The sequence below is a fragment of the Lutra lutra genome, chromosome 11, assembly GCF_902655055.1.
Source record: "Lutra lutra chromosome 11, mLutLut1.2, whole genome shotgun sequence".
Classification (NCBI taxonomy): domain Eukaryota; kingdom Metazoa; phylum Chordata; class Mammalia; order Carnivora; family Mustelidae; genus Lutra; species Lutra lutra.
This window is the reverse complement of record NC_062288.1, coordinates 32,132,168-32,157,332: the sequence shown is the minus strand read 5'-3', so window position 1 is coordinate 32,157,332 and position 25,165 is coordinate 32,132,168. Positions and strand designations below refer to the sequence as shown.

Genomic DNA, 25,165 nt, shown 5'->3' with positions numbered 1-25,165 from the left:
TAAAACAATTATTCATAATAATTCTTAAAACATAGTATGTAAAATAAGTCACAAGTTCATTTTACGATTTTTCTAGAATAAGTATCCAAATCTGTAGAAAAATGTAAATATCACCTTTATTAATATTTACACTTGGTTTTGTAAACAAAGTTGGCAAAAAAGAAAAAAACTAAGTAACTTCCGTACCTATTTATAAAAATTTCAAGAATATGATCTTCACCACTTTGGAAAGTATTTATTTTTAAATCTAAAAGCCAGTAAATGTAGAAGTTGAAGGAGAAGAGAAAAACATTGACAACAAATTATTTGAATTTTCTTCTTCCCAAATATCCAGAACATCACAAATGCCGCTGTTTTCAGTATAGCTTGTGAAACCCAAAAATTCTGACTTCTCTTCACTAGTTTGAAACAAGTCTAATAGAGATTGTACTGGGGAACTACAAACTCTGTTTCCTTCTTGTGTAATAAGAAATTCAGTTCTTTTCTTATCTAATTCCACATTTGGTTCCAGATTTTCTTTTTTATTTCTTCCTAATAATATTTTCACTTTCCGATGGATCGTACCAGAAGGTAAGCCATCCATATTGTTGAAGTCACATTCATTGGGTTCCTCAGGGGGACTTCGGGATGGGGTCTTTGCCTGAATTGTTAGGTGCTCTTGTGAACTGTTTACTGCTAACAGACCAGAATCATGACTAAATATTGAATGAAGGTCCTTTTCCTTCAGATCCTTTGCTGGAAAAAGCACGGTATCTGACTTTTGTTTTGGTGGAGATGCAGTACTATCCATACTGAAATTAGAAACTTGTACAGATGTCTTTAGCCTACATGGACAATGATCTACCCTTAGTTCTTCTGAGTCACTTTCATTTATCATTAATTTATGTTCAGAAACATCAAGGATGCATTCCGGTTTATTTTTATGTGGAGGTAGATATGCAAAATTTTGTTTTATGTCATTTTCACCTGGCTTTAACATGGAACATTTAGTAGTTACTTTCTCATCGAGTCCTCTCAATTCACTTGAGGAGTAGGGGATGCATTCTGAAATAAACAGAAACTTCTGTTCAGGTTCCAGGGTTTCTTTATACAGGAAATGCTGCTCAATTACCTGTACATTATTTTCCTTGAAGTCTTTCTGAGAAATATGTTGCAATTCTTTTGGTTCAGACTCCTTCAGGACACTTGTAGTAATAGGAGAAAGCGATCCAATACTGTATTTTATCCTTTATAAAACAAAAAGAATAAACATTAAATTGCTATAAAAAATTCCCGAGTAGCTTAAAGTCAAACTAATAATCTTTTAAAACTATTTATGAAACTTAAATTTAACTTAGAAGCTATTACAAAAATACTGAAATCTAACAGTTAGCCAAATATACTTCAGATGTTTTTCATAATAAAACTTTACAGATACACAGCTGAAAACTCAAGCTGTACGGTACCCTCTATTCTCATCCATATTCTTCCCCTTCCTCCCAGAGGTAATTACTATCTTAAATGTAGTGTTTAAAACTCCTTCAACCATATAACTCAAAGAAAGATGAAAGTAAAGGGATTTCGTTTTTCTCCCAATTTTGTTTTCATTATCCTGAAAAATATCCTAACGTCTATGCTTTTACATTAATATCGTCTCCTCATTTTACTTAACAATGTAGAAAATGAGTATTTAGACAAAATAATAATCCTGATGTTTCACACATGTATGTGACCTGAAAACCTCTTCTTCAGGGAGTCTCTTAATATCTTTGGAATGTTAGTTTGTACTACACAATCCTAAATTATATATTACTAGCTCACTACTATTGTGTTATGTTATACATGTCACAGATAACACTATAGAAATATAGAATTCAGTCTCCCCTTTTAGAACCAGCATGGACACTTCTATATTTATTTTGTTTATATGTTTATGTAATTTTCTAGTATAATACTAGAAAATACTGGCCTCTAGTATTTTCTAGTATACTGCCCTCTCTCTCCTTTAATGTCTAGAGATGTTTAGGTGACTTGCACACACATAAAAATTGTGCAGATAATTAAGGAAAAACCAACTTACATGTGAAGTACTAGTTCAGAATTTTGATGCAGATTAAATTTTTAGGGAATTCTAAATTCTTATAGTAGCCTATATACTTTTAATAGTTGAAAATATGGGCACCTGGGTGGCTTAGTTGTTAAGCCTCTGCCTTCGGCTCAGGTCATGATCCCAGGGTCCTGGGATCAAGCCCCACATTGGGCTCCCTGCTTGGCCGGAAGCTTTCTTTCCTTCCCCCACCCTCCCTACCTGTGTTCCTGCTCTCGCTGTCAAATAAATAAATAAAATCTTAAAAAAAAAGTTGAAAATATGCCTCCTCTCCAAATATATTATTAAGTCAGTCATGAACAACCATTCTGAATGTTATATAAATAAGAAGTTTAGGTAACCGTTCTACCTAGATATAGTCAAGACTTTCCAGTCAATTTTCAGAAGCTATACCTTGGTATCTTATTTTCTAGTCTTTATGCCTTAACATTAGTCTAAAAATAGATATAAGGACTGAATGACCTAATGATTTATCATCAATTTCAGCACTTCAAAGAATTTTTCATTTTGGATTTATGGGAACAATCTAACCAGGATCATTTAGTCAACTGTGCAGTAAACTGTCAATGAAGAGCACTGTATTCACACCTCAAAGTCCTGTCAGTACCATTAGTAAGATTTAATGGCAAGTAGAATTTAAGCAAAAGTATTCTGTGAGAGTATAAAGAAGCCTTAATGGAGGTTAAGTGAAGAAAGGTTTATTTAAACTCCTTAAGATTAACTAAAAATTCTAGATTTTTAGTCCAAGTAAATGGTAAACTTTATGGTCCTAGACCAGGGGTTGATAAACTTTAAAGCACATGGACTAAATCTCAAGTTTTACTGGAACACAGCCATACCCATTGACTTACATATTGTCTGTAGCTGCTTTCATTGTACAATGACAAAGCTAAGTGGCTGAAAACAAATGTCATGGTTCACAAAGCCTAAAATATTTACTGCCCGGTTTTTTTTGTTTTTGTTTTTTAAGATTTTATTTATTTTTTTGACAGACAGAGATCACAAGTAGGCAGAGAGGCAGGCAGAGAGAGAGGAGGAAGCAGGCTCCCCGCTGAGCAGAGAGCCTGATGTGGGGCTCGATCCCAGGACCCTGGGATCATGACCTGAGCCGAAGGCAGAGGCTTTAACCCACTGAGCCACCCAGGCGCCCCTACTGCCCGGTTTTTAATAAAGAATTTGCCAACCCCTCTTTTAGACTATAACATTAAGATGAAGACCTTAATAATAATCTAAAGTAAGCACTTCTGGTAGTGGAGAGGGGGTGGGAGGGGAGAGAAAAGTAGTAATCAGTTCTTAACCAAATATACATTCTAAAAATATATATATCCCTTCTAAGAACAGAAAACTTTGGATTTATTTTTAGTTCAATGAAATTGTTTAGAATTCTGTTAAAATTTAAAACTTAGGCTGACAAATTACCTTTTCTTTTTTGGCATGTCCCTTTCATATTCCACAAAATCAAAAATTAACTTAGATACAATATCATCAACAACTTGATAGTGATTACTCTGTGCAAAGTTTCTGTGTTGCTCACTTAGAAGATGCTGAAAAACCAAAAAAGCATTTAATAAGTCATTTAATTATATTCTTGTTAATTATATTCTTTTTTTTTTTAAGATTTTATTTATTTATTTGACAGAGAGAGAGATCACAAGTAGACAGAGAGGCAGGCAGAGAGAGAGAGAGAGGGAAGCAGGCTCCCTGCCGAGCAGAGAGCCCGATGTGGGACTCGATCCCAGGACCCTGAGATCATGACCCGAGCCGAAGGCAGCGGCCTAACCCACTGAGCCACCTAGGCGCCCCTGTTAATTATATTCTTAAACCAACAGATGTCTTTTTGTTTTCTAATATTTCCATGCCCCTAAAATTAGGTTTCTAATAATACTCCAAAGAAATATCCTTTACTACAACTTCAAAGGATGTTAAGTAAAATAAATTTGTGGTTTAAATGGAACTAACGAATGAACTACATCAGGAAATGAAGATAAAGATGGAGAAACACAATAGAAACATTTAACATTTACAGTATGCTAATATCGAGAAAAATCTTCCTTTTTATTTTATTTTATCCTTACACAATTACCACTAAATAAATATGGTAGGTCTTATAAAATATTAAATAAATGAAATGTTATAATTTAACATATAAGATTCCAAAACAAGAATCCAGAAGGCAGGTTACAAAAAATGAAGTACAATGAATGCTGTGAAGTATAAAAAAAAGGAAAAATTTTATTATTGAGGAACACATTTGAGAATGAGCAAGTAAAGGATCTCAATTACCCAATGCATATAATGGAGAATATAGAAGTTATTCTCAGTTTTTTTTGTTTTAATTGAACGGTAGTTGACAGTTTCTCAGTCTAAGAGTGGTAAAGAACAAAAGTAAACAAGCTGTTTCCTGGGATAAAACTCAAAAGAAATAAAGTTCCTGCTACATAGGTGGAATCTCCAGGCTAATTCTACTGTCTGTTAGCTGATCAGAGAATGGCACCAAGAAGGCTGTAACAGGACGATCACGCAAGTACCTCATTTCTGTTTCTCTAGTTTCATGTAACTTTTGATGATTTGATTGTATTTCCAAAAACTAAATTCTCCAGTGATCAAAAATAGTATTCTGGACTATTACACTTCCTTAACTTGCAGAATTTACCACATACAAATTATCTATGCTCAGTAATGTTAAATGAGAAACTATTAAAATTTAAAAAGAAACATTAACTAAGTTCAGATTCCATTTATACACATTCTTTGAAGAAGAAATCTCCGACTTTTGTGTAGTTGCCCCCTTCCTCTACCTACCTCTTATCATTCACCCTTTTTAATGTCTTAAATATTACTTTCTCAATTGAGCTTTCTGTCTCTCATCCTACCTTAAGAACTCCCTATTACCATTGTACTGTACATGCTACTTTTGTGACACTATCACTATCCTACTTGTAAATGTACTGCTTTGTATCTGTCTTCTCTGTTGAACCATAATATCTAAGGGAAGAGTATGTCTGCCTTGTTTGTTTGCTTAATCTTTAGTAATCCAATTTGCTAAATGAATGCCTTGATACAGGTGGAAATGAAGCACTGTGAAATCTAAGATTCAAAAAACAAAGGAATATCTTATTTTCAAGACTAAGAAACATAGATAAAACAACTGTAATAAAAAATGATTTTAAAATATCAACCCCCTCGGGTGCCTGGGTGGCTCAGTGGGTTAAGCCTCTGCCTTCAGCTCAGGTCATGATCCCAGAGTCCTGGGGTCGAGTCCCACATCCGACTCTCTGCTCAGCAGGGAGCCTGCTTCCCCTCCCCTCTCTGTCTCTCTGCCTACTTGTGATCTCTCTCTCTGTCAAATAAATAAATAAAATCTTAAAATATCAACCCCAACATCTATTACTCATTTTCCTTCCTGTATCAATCAGTGATCAAGGTTTTCATTTTTAGTCCCAACATTTTCTGAGCATTAAAATAAGATTACAAATTTGTATTAAGGAAAACATCCATTATAAATTTTTCTATTGTAGCAACAGCAAAGTAATATTTTGGGACAAATCAATAATTTAAATTTCAAAATGATTTTTTGGGAGGGGGAAATATTTAGGGTAACTCTAGCTTCTGATTTAAAATAATTCTAAAGTAGCCATATTTTTCTCTGTTATTATATAAAGAAGACACAAAAAACTAATACAAAACACTAATATATTTTGAGTTATAAAACAATCAAACTTCAACTTAGAGCCTAAAGAGAGTGGGTTTACTTCTTAGGTATTTATAAATATTATTCTTTCTCCTTAACTTTCCCACCATCTTCTACCAAACCAAGCACTAAAACATACATCTCTACTGAAATTAACAAATGAAATAACAGCTAAAATTTAATAAATTAGCACAGAGCCTGCCACCGTTCAAGGTCACATGAATAGGAAACCAGGATTCAAACCTGGACAGCATGGATTCAAAGTTCTTGTTTTTGTTTGTTTTTAATCACTTTAGAAACCATAAATAGTTCCCATCTTCAAAACTGTATCTTCATCCCACGTCCCCTTCCAACTATTCTTATTTCTCTTTCCACTACTTCAAAGAATAATCTCTACTTTCTTCTCATCCTACCATTAGTAAATCACATGCCCATTTTTTAATTGCTCAGGCCTGAAGCATCTTCTACTCACTCCCAACTTCCAATCCCCTGGCAAATTCTCTTTGCCCCACTTATAATTATATCCACAATCTGACTAAGCCTCATCACTTCTGCCAGGCCACCACCATTAGTTGAATGGCTTCTTCAGTACTAACAATTAGTTTAATTTAGTACTCCTGTACTGCTTATTTCAATATCCACAAGTCATGTTCCCTCACTTCCTAGGTTTCTACTCAAATATCACTTTATCAGTTAGCTATTCCTTGTCTAAATAAATATCTACACACCCTTTCTGGCTTTAGTTTCTCATAGAACTAATCTAATGTTCTCTACATATACTTAATTACTTTCTAAATACATGGTTACCTATTTCTCCTCCCCTTTTTTTTTTATTTTATTTTTTTAAAGATTTTATTTATTTATTTGACAGAGAGAAATCACAAGTAAGCAGAGAGGCAGGCAGAGAGAGAGGAGGAAGCAGGCTCCCTGCTGAGCAGAAAGACGGATGCGGGGCTCGAACCCAGGACCTGGGATCATGACCTGAGCCGAAGGCAGCGGCTTAACCCACTGAGCCACCCAGGCGCCCCTCTCCTCCCCTTTCATAGAATGTAATTTTCATAAAGATAAAGAATTGGTCTCCTATGTTCAATGCTGCTTGTTCAGAGTACTGACATGGTGCAACGTAGGTACTCAATAAGTATATGCTGAATGAATAAAAATTAGTTTTAAATATACATTTTCCCACTTTGGGTTCCTAAAATTTAAGATAATTCTATCAAAAAGAGATACATGTTATTTAGTCATTATCAAGTTGCAAACCACAATCAGAAAAACAAGCTAATATTTACACAGTAAATATTCATAGTTTTAGAAATATCAATCCCCTAAATATAAAATCACATTTACACTTTCGAGATCTTCATATTTCTGCAAGCAACATTCACAATATCCTTTTTTTTTCTTCTCTTTCAACTGGAGTTGAATTGGGATACCACCACATTTATTGCCATCCGTTTGGATTCTAATAGAAATATATGATAAAAGAATTATTTGATGAACATTAATAATTTATAAAATGTACAGTTCTCACCTACCAGACAATCTGCCATAATCTCCACAGATGTTTATATCAATAATTACTTTTAAATACATTTCTTTCTAAGAAATTGAGAAGCAAACTAAAAATGTAGTGATTTTTCTGGAGAATATTTCAGATACTTAGGAGAAATAACACACTTTAATTACTTGTAAATACTTACAAAGCCACCCCTCAACCTTAATCTATTGATCTAACATGTCTAAAAGTGACATACTTAGAAAAGATTCAGACTTCTAACCCAGCATTAAAAATATACAGGGGGAAAACATAACAGTGATTTTACACACACACACATACACACACACACACGCACACACACACACAACCATAGCATTTAATGAATTGTTTTAAATGTCTGCGTAAAAAGAAAAAATTACATGAAGGTTAAACAAACCTTAGTTTAACCTGAGTTTGCTTTTGGATGCTAGATGGCTTATCTACATCAAATGGACTGGAGGGCTTCTGAATAGAATAATTTATAAAAGGCATATTGGTCAGCTGAAGATAAAATGGTCTATAAAGTCTAAAAAAATAAAAAGACAAATACATGAGATTGTTTATGATTAAAAAAATACAACTGAAATCTTGTATTTCAAAATCATGGCATTCATCTGGAATCTGAGATAAATAATAGTAATTAATTAGGCTTCCCTTCTCAATTCCTAGACCTAGTATCTTTTTGTTTAATATAAATACTTTTTTATTTTTTTATTTTTTTTATTTTTATTTTTTTTAAAGATTTTTATTCATTTGACAGAGAGAAATCACAAGCAGGCAGAGAGGCAGGCAGAGAGAGAGGAGGAAGCAGGCTCCCCGCTGAGCGGAAAGCCCGATGCGGGGCTTGAACCCAGGACCCAGGATCATGACCTGAGCCGAAAGCAGTGGCTCAACCCACTGAGCCACCCAGGTGCCCCTAAATACTTTTTTAATTATGGTAAAATACCCACAAAATTTACTACCTTAAACTTTTTTTTTTTTTAAGTAATCTCTATGTCCAAAATGGGGTTTGAACTCCAAAACCAACATCAGGAGTTACATGCTCTACCAACTGAGCTGGCCAGGTACCATTTTCAACCATTTTTAGGAATACAGTTCAGCTGCATTAAGTACATTCACAGTGCTTTCCAACCATTAATATCATCCATCTCCAGATGGATGATGCCCTTTTCATTTTTCAAAACTCTGTATCCATTAAACCATAACTCCCCATTCTTTCTTCTCTGCCCACCCCTTAAAACCATCACTCTACTTTATGAATCTGACTACTCTGAAGTACTTCATCAACTAGAATCTTGCAGTATTTTTCCTCTTACTTCACTCAGCATAATGTCCTCAAGGTTCATCCATGTGTAGAACACTTGTCAGAATTTCATTCCCTTTTTTAAGGTTGAGTAATACTCCATTCTATGTATTTACCACATCATCCATTTATCTATTGATGGACATATGGACTGCTTCTACCACTGGGCTACTGTAAATAGTGCTGCATATGCAAGCATCTCTTCGAGAGCCTGCTTTCAATTCTTTTGGATATATAACCAGAAGTGACACTGCGAGATCAGATCATAGTCCCAATTTCATGAAGACCCTCCATACTAGTTTCCACAATGGTTACATTATTTTACAATCGCACCAACAGTGCACAAGGGCTCCAATTTTGCCACTTCCTTGCCAATACCTATTATTCTAGGTTTTTTGTTGGTGGTGGTGTTGTTTTTGTAATAGCCATCCAAATGGCTGTGAAGTGATAGATACCGCACAGTGGTCTTGACTGGCATTTCTGTGATAGTGAACATCTTTTCATGTATTTGTTGGCAACCTGTACATCTCTGAAGACATGTTAAGTCCTTTCCCCATTTTTTAAATCTGATAAATTGAGAGGCGCTAGGTCATTTAAGCGTCCATACTCTTGGTTTTGGCTCTGGTCATGATCTCATTGGTCTTGAGAGAGCACCAAGGCAGACAGCAGGGAGTTTGTGCAAAGATTCTCTCCCTCTGCTCTTTTCTGTACTCAAGCGCACAAGGGCGCTCTCAAATCTTGAAACAAATCAAAACAACCCCCCACCCCAAACTGATAATTTGATTTTCTGTTGACTTTTTTATATTTCATTTTTTTGATTTTTATTTGAGTATCGATATAGTTAACACACAGCATTACATCGGTTTCAGGTGCTTATAATACAGTAATTTAATAAATCCCTACATCAGCCAGGGCTGTTCCTGTTTGCCCCAGGCATTGTTCAAGCTACAGCTTCTATGTTGCCTCTCCATAGGCTGCTATCCCTTTAAGGGTAGGGACCCAGTTATCATTTGCCCTCCCAGCTCATCCAGTGCCAAGTCAGAAGACTTTAAAAGCTCCAAGATCTAAGTCTGAGTGGTTATACAAAGTTAGGGATTTCACCCCTCTGGTTTCCAAACCCAGACATGATAGGAATTTATCTTCTCCTAATGGGCTCCCTGGTGTTCTCATCACTTCTCTGAGCCACAGCCTACAACTCCCTCCCTCCTGTAGGCAGCGCCCAGTCACCATCTCTGCCCTGCCTCATCTTTCAAATGCAGCTTATTCTCTACATTGTTGAGAATTTTGTTCTGCCAGTCTTCACATCATTCTCTGGTTTATTTATTTGGATGCAAGTGCTAACTAGTTAGTTGTAAACAAGGGAAGGGGTGAGCTTAAGGTCCTCCTACTCCACCATCTTCCTAAGCTCCCCCACATATTACACTTTATTAAATATATGTATGATTTGCAAATATCTTCTCCCATTCCGTAGTTCCATCCCATTTCACTCTGTTATGCACACAAATTTATAATTTTGTTATTTGTGCTTTTGATGTCATATCCAAGAAATCACTACAACATCCAATGTCATAAAGCTTTTCCCTTGTTTTCTTCCAAGGGTTTTATGCTTTTAGGTCTTCGATCTATTTTGGGTTAATTTTATATATGGTATAAATTAATGATCCAACTTCATTCTTCTACATGTGGATATGTGTTTTCTCAATACCACTGCTGAAGACTGTCCGTTCCCCACTAAATGATCTTAACATCCTTGCCAACAGTCATTTGACCTAAATGTAAAGATTTATTTCTTAGCTATTTATTCTTTTCCATTGGTCTACACATCTGTCTTTACATCATTAAAAAGCTGTTGTGATTGAGCTTTTGGAAAATTCTGAAATCAAGTTTAGGTCTTCAATTTTGTTCTTCCTTTCAAGATTGCTTTGGACATTTGGAGTCCCTTGCAATTTGATATGAATTTTAGGATGGATTTCTCCCCTTCTGCAAAAAAAAAAAAAGTCATTGGGATTTTCACAGGGCTTGCACTGACTCTGTAGATCACTTTGGATAGCAATGACATCTTAGCAATATGAAGTCTTCTAGTCCATGACGGTGGAATGTCTTTCCATATATTGGCGCCTTCTCTAGGTCTAATTTTGAACTGCATTTTTTTCATAATAATACACTTCATAAAAAGAGGCATTCAATACATCTTTGTCACTTCAGGGAGTACCCAAAAGAATGAATCACACATGTCTAAAGGAAGAATGTCAAGAAAAAGTTATAAAATTCTCCCACACCAAATTAATTTACTTATAGTCTTAAGATTAACTTACAAAACTTCAGAGTGAGTTCAGGAAAACTACTAAATTAAATGTTATATTCCACTTTGTACATCAAAATAGTACCTAATAATATATTTAACAAAGTATAAGCAATCTTTAAATAGTAGTTCTAAGCACATGGTATTCCATTTAGCTAGTGAACAGTTATTTGAAATACTATGAATGAGTTGGTTTCATGATTGCTCTAAAGTAGATATTTGAAGGAATTATGACCTATAGCATACTGAAACTAAGTGAAAATTGCTTAATTTTTGAGCAAATTTAATGCTATTTTCTGCAACTTGTGCCACCTGTGTATTAGTATAATATAAAACTTACATACAAAGACCTAATGGTATTAGTGGAAATAGCTTAATTAGATTTTCTCTTTTAATATTATATTTAAATTACCAATCAACTTAGATACTTACTGGCTCATATCTTCCACTTTTACAAAAGGTTTTTTGAGTCTACCTGCTTGAGAACATACAAAACATATTATTAGATATGCACAAATCCAGGAAATTAAAAAAAAAAATACCCTGGCTAAAAAAAAAATCCCTCCAAACTATGAACAGATCTTCCTCAATTTACAATTAGGGTTACACTTTGATAAAGCCATTTTAAGTTACAAATACATTTAATACACCTAACCCACCAAACATCACAGCTTAGCCCTAGCCTAACTTAAGAACATTCTCAGAACACTTACATTAACCTATAGGTGGGCAACATCATCGAACACAAAGCCCATTTTATAATAAAAAATGTTGAATAGGTGATATAATTTGTTGAATACTGTACTGAAAGTGAAAAACAGAATGGTTTTAAGTATATTGGTTGCCCACCCTTGTGACCAAATGACTGAATGGGAGTTGCAGCTCATTGTTGCTGCTGCTGCATCAGGAGAGTTTTGTATGGCATACTGCCCACCCAGGAGAAGGGCAATATTCAAAATTCAAAGTACAGTTTCTACTGAAAGTGTATTACACCATCATAAAGGTGAAAAATTTTAAATCAAGCCATCGTTAAGTCAAGGACCATCTGTATCCATTATCTCTTTCATTCCAATTCAGTTTTAAGTCTCAAGTGAGTTATTTTACAGTATCAGTCCATTTCCAAAATGACAGAATTCTGTCCACATTCTGAGATTCTTAAAATGAAGGGATTCCCCCAAAGGATCTATGAATAGAATTCAGAAGAATCATGAGCTAAAACAGGGGAAAAAAATCCAATTTTTATTTTCATCAATCTCTAACTGAAATTTAACACTTCCTCTAGTTATGCATATAAGCAACAGGATTACAGTGGTCTTAGCAGTGCCTGTAATTCTGAAAGCAAATGAAATACCTTCATATTAGTTTTACGGATCTCAAGACATCATTTATGCTCACCACTTCCAAAATTACAGTAGAATCACTGCTAGCACTTGTTTTAAGTGTGTAAAAAAAACCAAGTATATCACCATTTCATAATTAAAAATTTTCTGACAACTGAATTTCATTTACTGACTTTCTCAGTAATCTAGTAATTTTTACATGTTTTTTAAAAACATTATTCTGAAAAGGGGTCCATAGTCTCAAAAAAATTTAAGACCTATTAAACATGTTCCCTGAGGAGTTGTTTACATGATTTTTCAGAGGATTTTTTATAAGATCTGTTCTACTTTCTAAAAGCATATCAAATACACCTAAGGATTTCAAAATACTTACTTCTTGCTTTCTGTGTGCCAATACCTACTCTTTTTCCCTAAAAAAAAAAAAAAGAAGAAGAAGACTGCATTTGAAAGTACAATGAAAACAGCAACTGCTCCTTTTTATCCTGAAGACAATCATACAGGAAAAGAACTATATAAAAGAAGGGTAATTACTATAGTTTTGTTGGGGAAAAAAGAGAAAACTTGCTTTTTCAAAAATCAAGTCAACGAAAGAAATGAAACAATGAATATAATACAAGCTCACTTTTACAATACACCCAACAAATACCTTGCATTCTAGCTAAAATTGTTTTTGCCTTTACAGAAAGAAATCAACCAATGAGGAAAAGCTACAGTTAATAAAATAATCTAAAAATAGTCCTAAGGTTATATTGATGCCCTTACTGAGCAAAATTCTGTGATAGACCAAACAAAGGAATTATTAAAGTACTTATTACAGTCTGTCGATTCTTGTCAAGGTGGAATATGTCCAATACGGTCAAACAATCCCACTGATTACTACTAAAACTCTGGGGAAAATACAATGAGCAACTACATGGGGACTAAAAAGTAAACAAAAGCAGGCATATTGTAGAAGGAAGCCAAACTCAGAGAAACCACTTTAAGGGGGTATATTTCCCAACCCCTTTTCCTCACAATGTTGCCTGAAGGATAAACCTCTAATTACAGAGTTGGCAGCAAGTAGTGGAGCCAGGAAAAAGACTCTAAGGTAAGGGCAAATACACTTAAAATGATGGAGAGATACAAATTCTCAGCAGAAAAACTGTAAAAACAAAAAACAAAAAACAACAACAAAGAAAGGAAATTGTAGAAGTCTAGTGAAGACTAGTATAGAAATCAAGTGAAAAATACATGATGTGAAATACAGAATTAACTGGATGGGCTTGAAAACAGAACATAGATGAACAAGTGAAGTGTCAGCATACTGGAAGACTGATGAATTGAAATCTTTAATTAGAAGAACTGAGAAAAGAAGAATGGGGGAAAATATGAACAGTACCCAATAAGTACCTTGTATTCTAGGCTATAATTAATATAAAAGGTCTAAATTTAGTGTTATTGGAAATACAGAAACAAACAGAATGGTGAAGAAAAAGAATTTTAACAAAATATCCCAAACTTTCCAAACATAGATTTATAGTTCTAAAAATCTTAGTGAACAACAAACAGAAACATCTCTAAGTAACCCAAGCCAAGGCATATCACAACCAAATGGTTGAAAACCAAAGATAAATTAAAAATTTGCTAAGTACATAGGGAAAAATGATCATTATTTATAAGAAAATAACAATCTGGGGTGCCTGGGTGGCTCAGTGAGTTAAGGCTCTGCCTTTGGCTCAAGTCATGATCTCAGGGTCCTGGGATTGAGCCCCGCATTGGGCTCTCTGCTCAGTGGGGAGACTGCTTCCCCCTCTCTCTCTGCCTGCTACTCTGCCTACCTCTGATCTCTGTGTCCAATAAATAAATAAAATATTAAAAAAAAAAGAAAAGAAAAAAATAATCTGAATGACTGCAAATTTTTCATCAAAATTCATGGAAGCCAGAATATAGCTGTAGAACACCTGTGAAGTACTGACCTAAAGAATTTCTTATTCCTAATTTGTTATCCAGTGAAAAGATCTTGCAGGAATGAGGGCAAAATAAAGACATTCTCACATTCTCTTCTACATGACTTTTTCGAGGAAAAAGGTTAACACGCCTGGTGGGTTTATCAATAAATGCAAATGTAACAAAAATAACTCTATCATAAAGACTAGTGGGGGAGGATAGAGAGCTCAAAAAGTTTTAAGGCTTCTATGTTTTATTTGAAGTAGATTAAATATTAACCCTAAAAAGACTGTGAAGATATGTAGATATAACTACGTAGATATAGTTAAACCTAAGCAACCACTAAAACAAAAAAACATGAATTTGGCCAAAAAGCCAATAGAAAGATCTTCAAACAATCTGAAAAGCAGCAGAAAAAGAAGAAAACAAAGGAATAAAATGCAGAGAACACTATCAAAGAAATATTAGTATATTGGCAGGCCTAAATTGTACTAATATTAAGTATAAGTCATTAAAACATACCAATTAAAAGAGATGGCCAGATATGATAAAAAGACAACTTTCCAACTGTCTGTAAGAAACCAATTTTAAAAATAAATACATAGACATGGTAAATGTAGAAGGAATAAAAAAGACCATGTAAACACTAATCACAAGGAAGCTGGAGTGGCCGTAGTATATTCAAAGACCTCAGAACAAGAAATACTAAAAGGGACAAAGGAATGTTATATAGTAACAAGGTCAATTCACCAAGAAGACATGTGTGCACATCTAAGAAGGCTCAAAATACACAAACCAAAAACTATGATAGAACAAGAAGGAAAAATACACAAACCCACAACATATTTGGGAACTTCAATACTCCACTCTTTCCATAATGGCTAGACTAAGATAGAGTATCAGTATGAATACAGAAAAGCTATGCAATTTGACCTATTTGACATCTATAAGAATATTCCACCCATTAACCTCAGAATATACTTTTTAAGTGCCCATGGGACTTGCTGGCATTAAGACGGACTATATTCTGGGGGTATGTGAGCAGTTCAGTGGGTTAAGTGTCTGAATCTTGGTTTTGGTTAAGTTTCATGATCTCAAGGTCGTGAGATGGAGCCCTGTGTTGAGCTCAGCGCACAGCCTGCTTGAGATTCTCTCCCTCCCCCTCTGTCCCTCTCCCTGTACATGTGTGCTCACTCTCTCAAATAAGTAAATAAAATCATAAAAAGAATAAAAGACTGGATTCTGGACTATACAAGCAGCAGTAAACTTAAAAGAACTGAAATCACACAAAGTATGTGACCATACATATGGTCAAAGTATTTAACCATAACAAAATTAAAACAGAAATCCACAAAAGCTCATTCATTGCTGGTAGAAATGCAAAATGGTACAGCCATTTTGGAAGACAGTTTGGCAGCTTCTTACCAAACTAAACATACTCTAACCATATAATCCAGCAATCATGCTCCTTGGTATTTATCCAAATGTGTTGAAAACTAGTGTCCACACAAAAACCTACACATGGATGTTTATATACACATAATTTACTCATAATGTCAAAGCTTGGAAGCAACCAAGATGTCTTTCAGAAGGTGGATGAACTGTGGCAAATCCAGACAATGGCATCATTCAGCAGTTTAAAGGAAAGAAAAAAAAAAAAAGATCAAGTCATGAAAAGACATGGAGAAATTTTAAATGCCTATCACTTACTGAAGAAGACAATCTGAAAAGGCTATATATTGTATGGCTCCAATTATATGACACGTTGGAAAAGGCTTAACTATGGAAAAAGGATCAGTAGTTGTTAGGAGTAAGTGAGGGAGGGAAGGAGGAAAAGATATAGCATGGAACATTTTTATGGAAAATATTCCACTATTCTGTAGGTTACTGTGATGGCAAATATATATCACTAATCATTTGTGTGAACCTATACAATGTACAACACCTAAAAGTGAACCCTAACGTAAACTACGGACTTTAAGTGATGATGACTTGTCAATATAGATATATATACACATATATAAATATATATAACATATATATTATACATGTAAATATGTAAATAAAGTTCATAAGTATCTATGAAGTTCTACATAAAATGTATGGAACAGCAGTAAAGCAGAGCTCAAAAAAAAATTTACAGTAGACTTGGTTCTTTGAAAAGACGAAACTGATAACTAGCCCAACTGAACAAAAAGGGAAAAAAGCAATAATGATCTCAGGAATTAAAGATGTCATTAAGACTCTATAAACATTAAAAGCTTAATACGGGACTATTACAAATAGATTTGCCATCAATTTGACAGTTTAAACAACAAGCACAAATTCCTTGAAAAACAAACTATCCAAGTGTACTCAATAAGCAATAAATAACCTGAATTTCTTTTATCTAATAAAGAAACTGAATTCATAGTTAGGAATTAAAAAAAAAAAAAAAAATACAGGCCCAGATAACCTTCCTGGTAAATACTATCAACACTTAAGAAATAAAAGCAACTCTACAAAAACTTATCTAGAAAATATAAGTGGAAATATGTTCCAGCATTTTATGAGAGCAGCACCACCCTGACACTAAAACCAAACACATCAAGAAGTAAAAGACTAATATTCCTCATGTAAATATACAGAAAAAATCCTCAAAGTTTCAGGTAAAATGAGAAAAGAAAAAAAACCTCCAAGGATTTTAAATAGTGAAGCGCAATACATTCATTCAACTTTTTTCTAAAAGATAAAGGCTAACAAGAGCAATTAAGAGAATATAATGCCTTAAAATTTGTATGTCTTTAGTGTGCAGAAGATTTATACATGTCCATTCAAGATCCACAAATGCATCTTTACTGAAGAGTTTATGTTTTAGTACTTGACAAACCAGAAATTTTCCAGAAACATTTTCTTTTTATATACAGAAAAAATTTTCAAGTATTAGAATTAAGTTGACCGGTTATACATTCTGGATTACAGAGATATTTGGTATTCTAATCCTTTTGGTTTTGAGAAAAGTAAAATGTTTCACAGGTATTTATCACACTTGTCATTGTTTTTGTTTCATGAGGGCAAATACTCCTACTGCTTCACACCTAATAGGACTATCTGTTAAATACTGATGGTTGCATGTGTAAACAAAATATTCCTGAACACATTTTTTTAAGGTTTTATTTATTTATTTTAGAGAGAGAGAGAACACAGAGTTGGGGAGGAATGGATGGGGATAGAAAGAGAAAGGAAAAAACCTCAAGCAGAATCTGGACACGGGGTTCAACCCTGAGATCAATACCTGAGCCGAAACCAAGAATGAGAAGCCTAATTCACTGAGCCACCCAGCTGCCCCACCCTGAATACTTTTTTTAAAAAAAGATTTGAATTGAGAGTGAGCAGAGGGAGAGAGAAACAATCTCAGGCAGACTCCCTACTGAGCACAGAGAATGACGCAGGGCTTGATCCTATAATTCTGGGATCATTATGACCTGAGCCTAAATCAAGAATCAGGACACTCAATCAACTAAGCCACCCAGGCGCCCCCTGAATACTTTTTAAACTATGAACAGTGACCTATTAGCAGATTTAATATCAATTTAGAGTTGTGACTAGTATTTTTAAAAAATGAAGAGAGAATACTATAAAAATACTGGCACGAATCGCATTAAGGATAAGCAATGTTTCATGAAACTTGTTTCAAATATATATTTATATACACTGCATACAGACAGAAATAATATACTGGTGTATTCTGAAACCATAATGTTCTTGTGGGTTTACATTTTCATACATCTATTTCTACATACAATCCAAAAAATCTGCAAAGTGCAATAAAGAAGGTTTATATGTATTTAGCTTACTTCAATCAAGGAATATTCAGCCGGTACTTTATAAAAATTTGGGAATAGCCATTTGGAGGGTTTTTTTTTTTAACTTGTAAATAAAACATTCAAAGTATTAATACTTTTACTTAAGCAATAAGTAAACTGTTCTTTTCTGTCTTTCCTATCTTATACAAATGTGATTAAAAACATAAAATTCATAAAGACTTTAAGTGTCTGTGTGTATAACACGCATTTATGGCGTAGTCATGAAATAAAATAGGTTTCTTACTACCAATTTGTTCAAAAGAATTCAAAAGCCACTGTCCAGGGGCTGCCTGGGTGGCTCAGTGGGTTAAGCCTCTGCCTTCAGCTCAGGTCAGGTCATGATCTCAGGGTCCAGGGATCGAGTCCTACATCAGGCTCTCTGCTAGGCAGGGAGCCTGCTTCCTCCTCTCTCTCTCTCTACTTGTGATCTCTGTCAAATAAATAAAATCTAAAAAAAAAAAAAAAAAAAAAAAAAAAAGGCCACTGTCCAAATGTCAGTCTTGCCAGGACACATGCTTTACTGGCAACCAGAAGGTATTTCTATCTATTCGATCAGGTTACTTTCCTATTAATCTTTCAATAATTTTCCAAATCCTTCCAGATAAACTTAATTCCTTTATATAGTGTTGCAAGGTCCTATGTGAAGTTGCCAATTTTTCCTGCTTCCTTTCTTATCATTCTCCCACTCAAAAATCAAGTTGTATTACATTACAGAAAATTTCCCAAACATGCCAATGTACTTATGGCTACACGTCTTTATATATACTCATCTATACACTTTTCCTTTTAGATTTTAGTCATTTAAGTATTGAGTGAAGAAAAAGCAGACCACAAAAGAATACACGGGTATGAAAACCATGAGACAACTAGGATGAGAGAAGTTGCAGAAGAAAATAGGTAAATTAAAGGAGGAAATGAGCAACAGCTGATAGAACCTAAATGGTTTTAAAAACTGTTAACTCCATTTGGCAAATCAGTCAGTAGTTTTATACCTTATAGGTTCAAGAGTGAATGGGAAGCATAAAAGTGGAGATTTAACAAGTCTGGATGATATAAAGACTGGAAAGTAGGGAAGGATATAGATTAAGAGAGGTTTTATTGCACTTATTTCCAAGGAAGAACCTTGATTCTGTATAGAGGCTTTGAGGAAAAAGCTAGTTTTTGAAAAGGGAAGAGACAAGATATGGAAACATTAAGTCTAACACTGTAATGCCTAATGCATTTACTTAGCAAACATTTTGAGGTCAGACCAGATAATCATAGTACGTAGCAAGACTTTGTTATAACACTATCTACAGCAATTGAAAGTATATTATACATATTAGAAGCTTTTCATGCAATAAGCCAATTATGTTTTCCTTCAGAATGAACTAAAGTGGCTGGTTAAAAGCAAGAGCAACCAAAGAAGAAAAAAAAATCCCAGAAACAACTTTTACCTCATGAGAAAATCCTCAAAGTTAAATGATACAGGATAACACAGGATACTCAAATAACGGAAAAATGAATACAATACAAGGGTTTACCCTTAGGATATTCTGGCAGTAATACTTTCTACTTGGTAAGAAAAATTTACAGATTAAAAAAAACAAAAAACAAAAAACCTTGATCACTTTAATTAGTTTAAAAATTAAGGAAAATAACATACCACATCTCTTACAGAAGTGCTTGATTTCTTGAGTAAATATAGTTCTTTTTTCTTCTGTTCAATGTAGTATCTAATGTCTTCATTAAAAAAAAAAAAGGCTTAAGATTAGCATTTTCACCTTTAAAGACCGCTATTTTCTTCATATTAGATTTAGGTGAAATAATTACCATTATAGCTATCTCTTGCTATCAGAATTCTCCCTATGTAAAATCAGGAACCAAATAGCACAAATTAATACTTTTAACAAATACTGTCAAAAAAACTGGTAACATCCTTACCATCAATATGAAGAATTTTTACTCCCCATGATAAGGCATTTGATAATATACTATTTGAAGGAATAAAATCCTGTAAAATAAAAAAGGTTTAATAGTTTTTCTAGAAAATTACAAATTTAAATGAGGCTAAATTTTAAAAATTATTTGAAGGTTACTGTCACTTAGGTGGGTATTCAGAACAGACTCTATATAGCTATAATAGCAATCAATACATCAGTTTTTTCTTTTGGAATTTATAAATTAACCCTGTTTAATATATTCCCATATTCTTGACAACTAAGTTGTCAAGAATGCAACTTTAGTCTTACAGTTAACAGTTTCAAGAAAGTTCATTTAAAAATACAAAAATGCCATAAGCTTCATACAATTACAGTAATATTTTAAAAGGCCACAAGATGGAGATCTTTCTTCATGAAAAGTAGATTCTGTTCTTTGTAAAATGAGATCTAGGCTGATATTTTCCTATTAAAATGAGGAAAGGAAGATTTCAGGAACATCTCCATTTCCACTTGAGTTCTTAATAAAAGAATATATACAGTAAATTTTTATATTTCATACTTACATGGTCCTTGATAGCTTTTTCAACTAGTAATTTTCCTCTGCTCAAACATACCTATAAAAAAAAAAAAATCAGAGCTCAAACATCAAAAAGTTGTAAAACAGTGCCTCATTGGAAAAAAACTTAAAAGTATTAAAATAGCTAAATTAATTAATAAAATCTATAAATTTTAATATAACATTTTAAATAGGGGACATTTATTTGTTTAAGTCTTAATGAATATCACACAATGAAGTATAGTAAAAGGCAACTTCCTTAGGATCTTTATAATAAGACCTATTAAAAAGTTTCCTTCTTTTTTTGAAAGAGCATCTAAACAACTGAATGAGAACAAAGTGAGAACAAAGCCCAGTTTTGTAGTAAATTGTCTATAACTAACAAGTTCAGATTCCAATTTTGTATTCAAATGGAGACCTGAGAATATTGTATACACATACACAATTTATTATAAATATATATATATATATATATATATATATATATATATATAGTTATTTCTCATTTTAAATACAACACTGGAAAAGAAATTGAAATGCTATGACCAACAATTAATTTGGAACTAGCCACTAGTCACTATCTCATTCCTCCAAAAAAGCATGAAAGTGAAAAAATACATGAGCTTTCCTTGACTTTTCCTCTTGTATATATTTCTATTTTTTCCCCTCCCTAATTTATCCCTCACTGAAACTTCTAACTTGTCAATAGAGATGTGATATCAGTAACTAAAAAAGGGGCTGGCAAATCTTTTCTGTAAAGGGCCAGAGAGCATGTTTTAGGTTCTGTAAGCATTATAGTACCTGTCCTAACTATCCAATATTTCCTTTATAGCAGGACAGCAAGCAGTTACTATGTAACAGGTCTGGCTGAGTTTCAATAAAACTTTACTTATGGACTTTGATATCTGAATTTAAATTTGTCATAAAATATTCTCTCGAGTTTTGACCAAGCATTTGAAAATGTAAAAACCATGGTTAGCTCAAAGGCTGTAAAAAACAGGGACAGTCTGGACTTGGCCCATGCCATAGTTCGCCTACTCCTGCTGTGACACAAAGAAAAGGTTTCCATTTCTACTTTAAATAATGATCTGCTGTTACTTTTTAGTTGTAATTAACTCTTAAAAATAAAATAAAGCCATCCCTAAAGGCAAAAAGTATTATTTCAGCAGAGTATGACCCAAAGTATTAGGAGACAAATCACCTTTCTATAAGATAGTAACCTTATTGACAGGAAAGCCACCCATAATGTAGATATTGTTCTACCTACATGAATTCTGCTGCCAGTCTGCTCTTGAAAAATCATTAGATACTCAGGCTATAGCCTTTCTGAACATCTCAAAGCACATTTAAGAGACTTACTGAATCTGGAGATTTAAATGAACTTCCATCATGGCTGGGATGAGGTGAAGTTGTTTCTGCAGTATATGCAGATTCTGGACTTGGTACAGGAGAAATTCTTCCCAACGTTTGTGCAAATTTAGCCTCCTTTTTATTTGAAATAAGGTAACTGATATCTTTGCTGAGAAATTCTTCAACTCGCTAAAGGAAAACAAACTATTTTCAAATAAGCCATATAAACCATAAACTGTTTCATATTTCAGGTACAGCTTAAAATACCAATTTGACACATTGCAATTATTTTGTAAATTGGTGGTTTTTATACTGTGTTCTTCTGAATCTAAATTCTGAGGAAGTACAATGGGCTTTCCAATAACAGCCAGCATATGCTAGATACTATTTTTAAGTACTTCATATATCCCAATTAATTTAATCCATATAACAACCCCATGGTACTAATATTACTAATATCCTCATTTTGTGGAAAAGAAAATTAAAGAGAAGTTAAGTGACTTGGTTGAGGTTACATCAGCGTAAATAACAGAATTTGAATACAGATACTCCGATTCAGTCCATGCTCTAAATGCACTACTGTCCAGTAGAACTTAAGGCAATGGTTAATGTTCTTTATTAGCACTGTTCAATATGGTAGCAACTTACATGTGGCTACTCAGCACTTAAAATGTAACAAAGGTAACTAATATGACTGAGCAATTAAAGTTTTCTTCAACATAGTATTAATTAAATTTCAATACCACATATACCAGATGGCTATCACACTGGGCAGGACAGTTCAAATCAGTTAACATCTTATCATAAGACTTTAACAGGAAGAAGGGGATCCTTACCCTCAGAGTGTAAGACTGAAAATAATTTCCCTACTAAAATGTCTGAAAATCACTGCTTAAATGCCTGAATTTATAAACCCAAGTACCAGATACCAGATGTCAATGTTATCAAACATCACTCCCATCCAAGGGCAGGAATATTAAAGTAGAAATAAATACTACTAATCATTATTTTCATAAATGTAAGATTTCTGTAATATTTTAATCTACATTTAGTTTCTATAGGATCTCATACCATAAAGGGAAATAATAAAAAAAAAAATGAAGCAAACTATGGAACAGATGAATTAATTCCATCTAAGCGATTAGGCAGAATTTGCTGCTTGCACAAGTGGCCCCCTTGTTAAGTGTACATCACTACTTCCCTTTTGTCTGAGCAGCATTTTCATAAACTAGTAAATAAGATATCCACATTTATTTATTTCAGGGATTACAAACTCAAATGCTCACAAGGGCCAGGAGGAATATAAATGCATAATTTATACATCAAATGCTTTCTTCATTTTCGTAAATATGTGGAGCTTAGCATTGCCAGAGGTTCCAATTTTTCAAAAAGAACATACTCTCCTGGGACGCCTGGGTGGCTCAGTTGGTTAAGCAGCTGCCTTCGGCTCAGGTCATGATCCCAGCGTCCTGGGATCGAGTCCCGCATCGGGCTCCTTGCTCGTCAGGGAACCTGCTTCTCCCTCTGCCTCTGCCTGCCATTCTGTCTGCCTGTGCTCGCTCTCTCTCCCTCGCTCTCTCTGACAAATAAATAAAATCTTTAAAAAAAAAAAAAAAAAAAAAGAACATACTCTCCTACATATTTTTATTTTATTTGATGGACAAAAATCACAAGTAGGCAGAGAGCCGGGGTTGGGGTGGGGAGAAGTAGGCTCCCCGCTGAGCAGAGAGACTGATGCAGCGCTCAATCCCAGGACCCTGGGATCATGACCTGAGCCGAAGGCAGAGGCTTTAACCCACTGAGCCACCCAGGAGCCCCTCTCTCCTAAGTATTTTTTTTTTAATTGTGATAAATATATATTAAACTGACCATTTTAACCATTATTAAGATGCAACTCAATGGCAGTTAAGTACAATTATAATGTTGTGCAACCATCACTACTATACATTTCTAGAACTTTTTCACCATCCTAAGCTGAAACTATCCATTAAATAGTAACTCCATCTTCTCCTCTTCCCGCCCCTTTTAATCCATGTTCTACTTTGTTTCTATGAATTTAACTATTCTAGATAATTCACATAGGTGAAATCCTATAATTGTCCTTTTGTGTCTGAGTTATTTTGCTTAGCACAGTGTTTTCAAAGTTCATCCATGTTTTAGCAAGGGTAAGAATTTCATTCAACCTTGAAAAGGAATGAAATTCCATTGTATGTACATTTTGTTCATCCATTGATCTGCTGATGAAAACTTGGGTTGTTTCCACCTTTTGTCTATTGTGAATAATGCTTGTTATGCACATAAGTATATAAATTATCTCCTCAAGGTCCTGCTCTCAATTCTTTTGGATGCAACTTCTGTTTTCCACAGCAGTTATACCATTTTACAATTCCACCAACCCAAAAGGGTTTCAAACTCCAAACATTCTTGCCAACATGTATTTTTTTGATACTGACCACCCTAACAGATGTGACATGGTATCTTCTTCTGGATATTAATCACCTAATCAGATACATGATCTGCAAATATTTTTTCTTCCTATTTTGTGGACTGTCCTTTTTACCCTCTTGATAGTAACCTTTTAAGCACAAAACCTTTTCCTTTTTATTAAGTCCAATTTATCTATTTTTTCATCTGTTTGCTATACCTTTGGTTTCATATCCAAGGAATCAACACCAAATCCACGGTCATAAAGCTTTTCCCCATACTTTCCTCTAAGAGTTTTAGCTCTTACATTTAGAACTTGACCCATTTTTAACTAATTTTAGCATACGATGTATGATTCTTTGCAGTTTTCCTAGCATCAGCTATTGAAAAGATTGTCCTTTCCCTACTGAATGGTCTTGGCACCCTTGCTGAAAATCGATCATATATACGATGGTTTATTTCTAGGGTCTCTATTTTGTCTCTATGTCCTTATGCTAGTATCACACATTTCCTTTGGTTTTCCAGTTCCTGTATCAGTAAACAAAATGTCTTTTACGGTTTAGCCCCGATATAACATTGTTTCTTGCTATTCCCCCCCATCTAAATCCCAAGCTCAAGTCACACTGTATATGTAATATCATTATAATATATATATATAATACACATATGTATATGTTATATATTATATGTATATAATATTATACATATATTATGTTATATGTATAATGTAATATCATTAGTTGTTCAAATTATACATAAACTATATTCTTCCCTTTATTTAGTTTGTCCATCCTACCTGGTATATTTCTACTAGACTTTCAAGACTTAGGTTAAGTTCTATCTCTGCTATGATTCCTAAAGGCAAAGTTAATCATTTTCATCT

General features: G+C 33.9%; 1 protein-coding gene across 4 annotated transcripts in view; it reads right to left on the bottom strand.

The window, feature by feature from the left end:
- Window positions 1-210: 210 nt before the first annotated feature.
- DBF4 (DBF4 zinc finger) overlaps window positions 211-25,165 on the bottom strand; it is a 30,375-nt gene continuing 5,420 nt past the window's right edge. The window contains exons 3-12 of one of the 4 annotated variants that reach the window (XM_047695302.1): window positions 21,868-22,047; window positions 20,516-20,566; window positions 19,954-20,023; window positions 19,676-19,752; window positions 12,633-12,669; window positions 11,352-11,397; window positions 7,712-7,840; window positions 7,125-7,239; window positions 3,506-3,630; window positions 211-1,226 (exon numbers count right to left, since the gene is read on the bottom strand). In XM_047695302.1, coding sequence (XP_047551258.1) covers window positions 248-1,226; window positions 3,506-3,630; window positions 7,125-7,239; window positions 7,712-7,840; window positions 11,352-11,397; window positions 12,633-12,669; window positions 19,676-19,752; window positions 19,954-20,023; window positions 20,516-20,566; window positions 21,868-22,047 — 1,809 coding nt within the window. In that variant the 3' untranslated portion in view covers window positions 211-247. Of the gene's footprint in view, window positions 1,227-3,505; window positions 3,631-7,124; window positions 7,240-7,711; window positions 7,841-11,351; window positions 11,398-12,632; window positions 12,670-19,675; window positions 19,753-19,953; window positions 20,024-20,515; window positions 20,567-21,867; window positions 22,048-25,165 lie in introns of those variants that run through there. The other 3 variants (XM_047695303.1, XM_047695304.1, XM_047695305.1) reach the window with 3 other exon arrangements.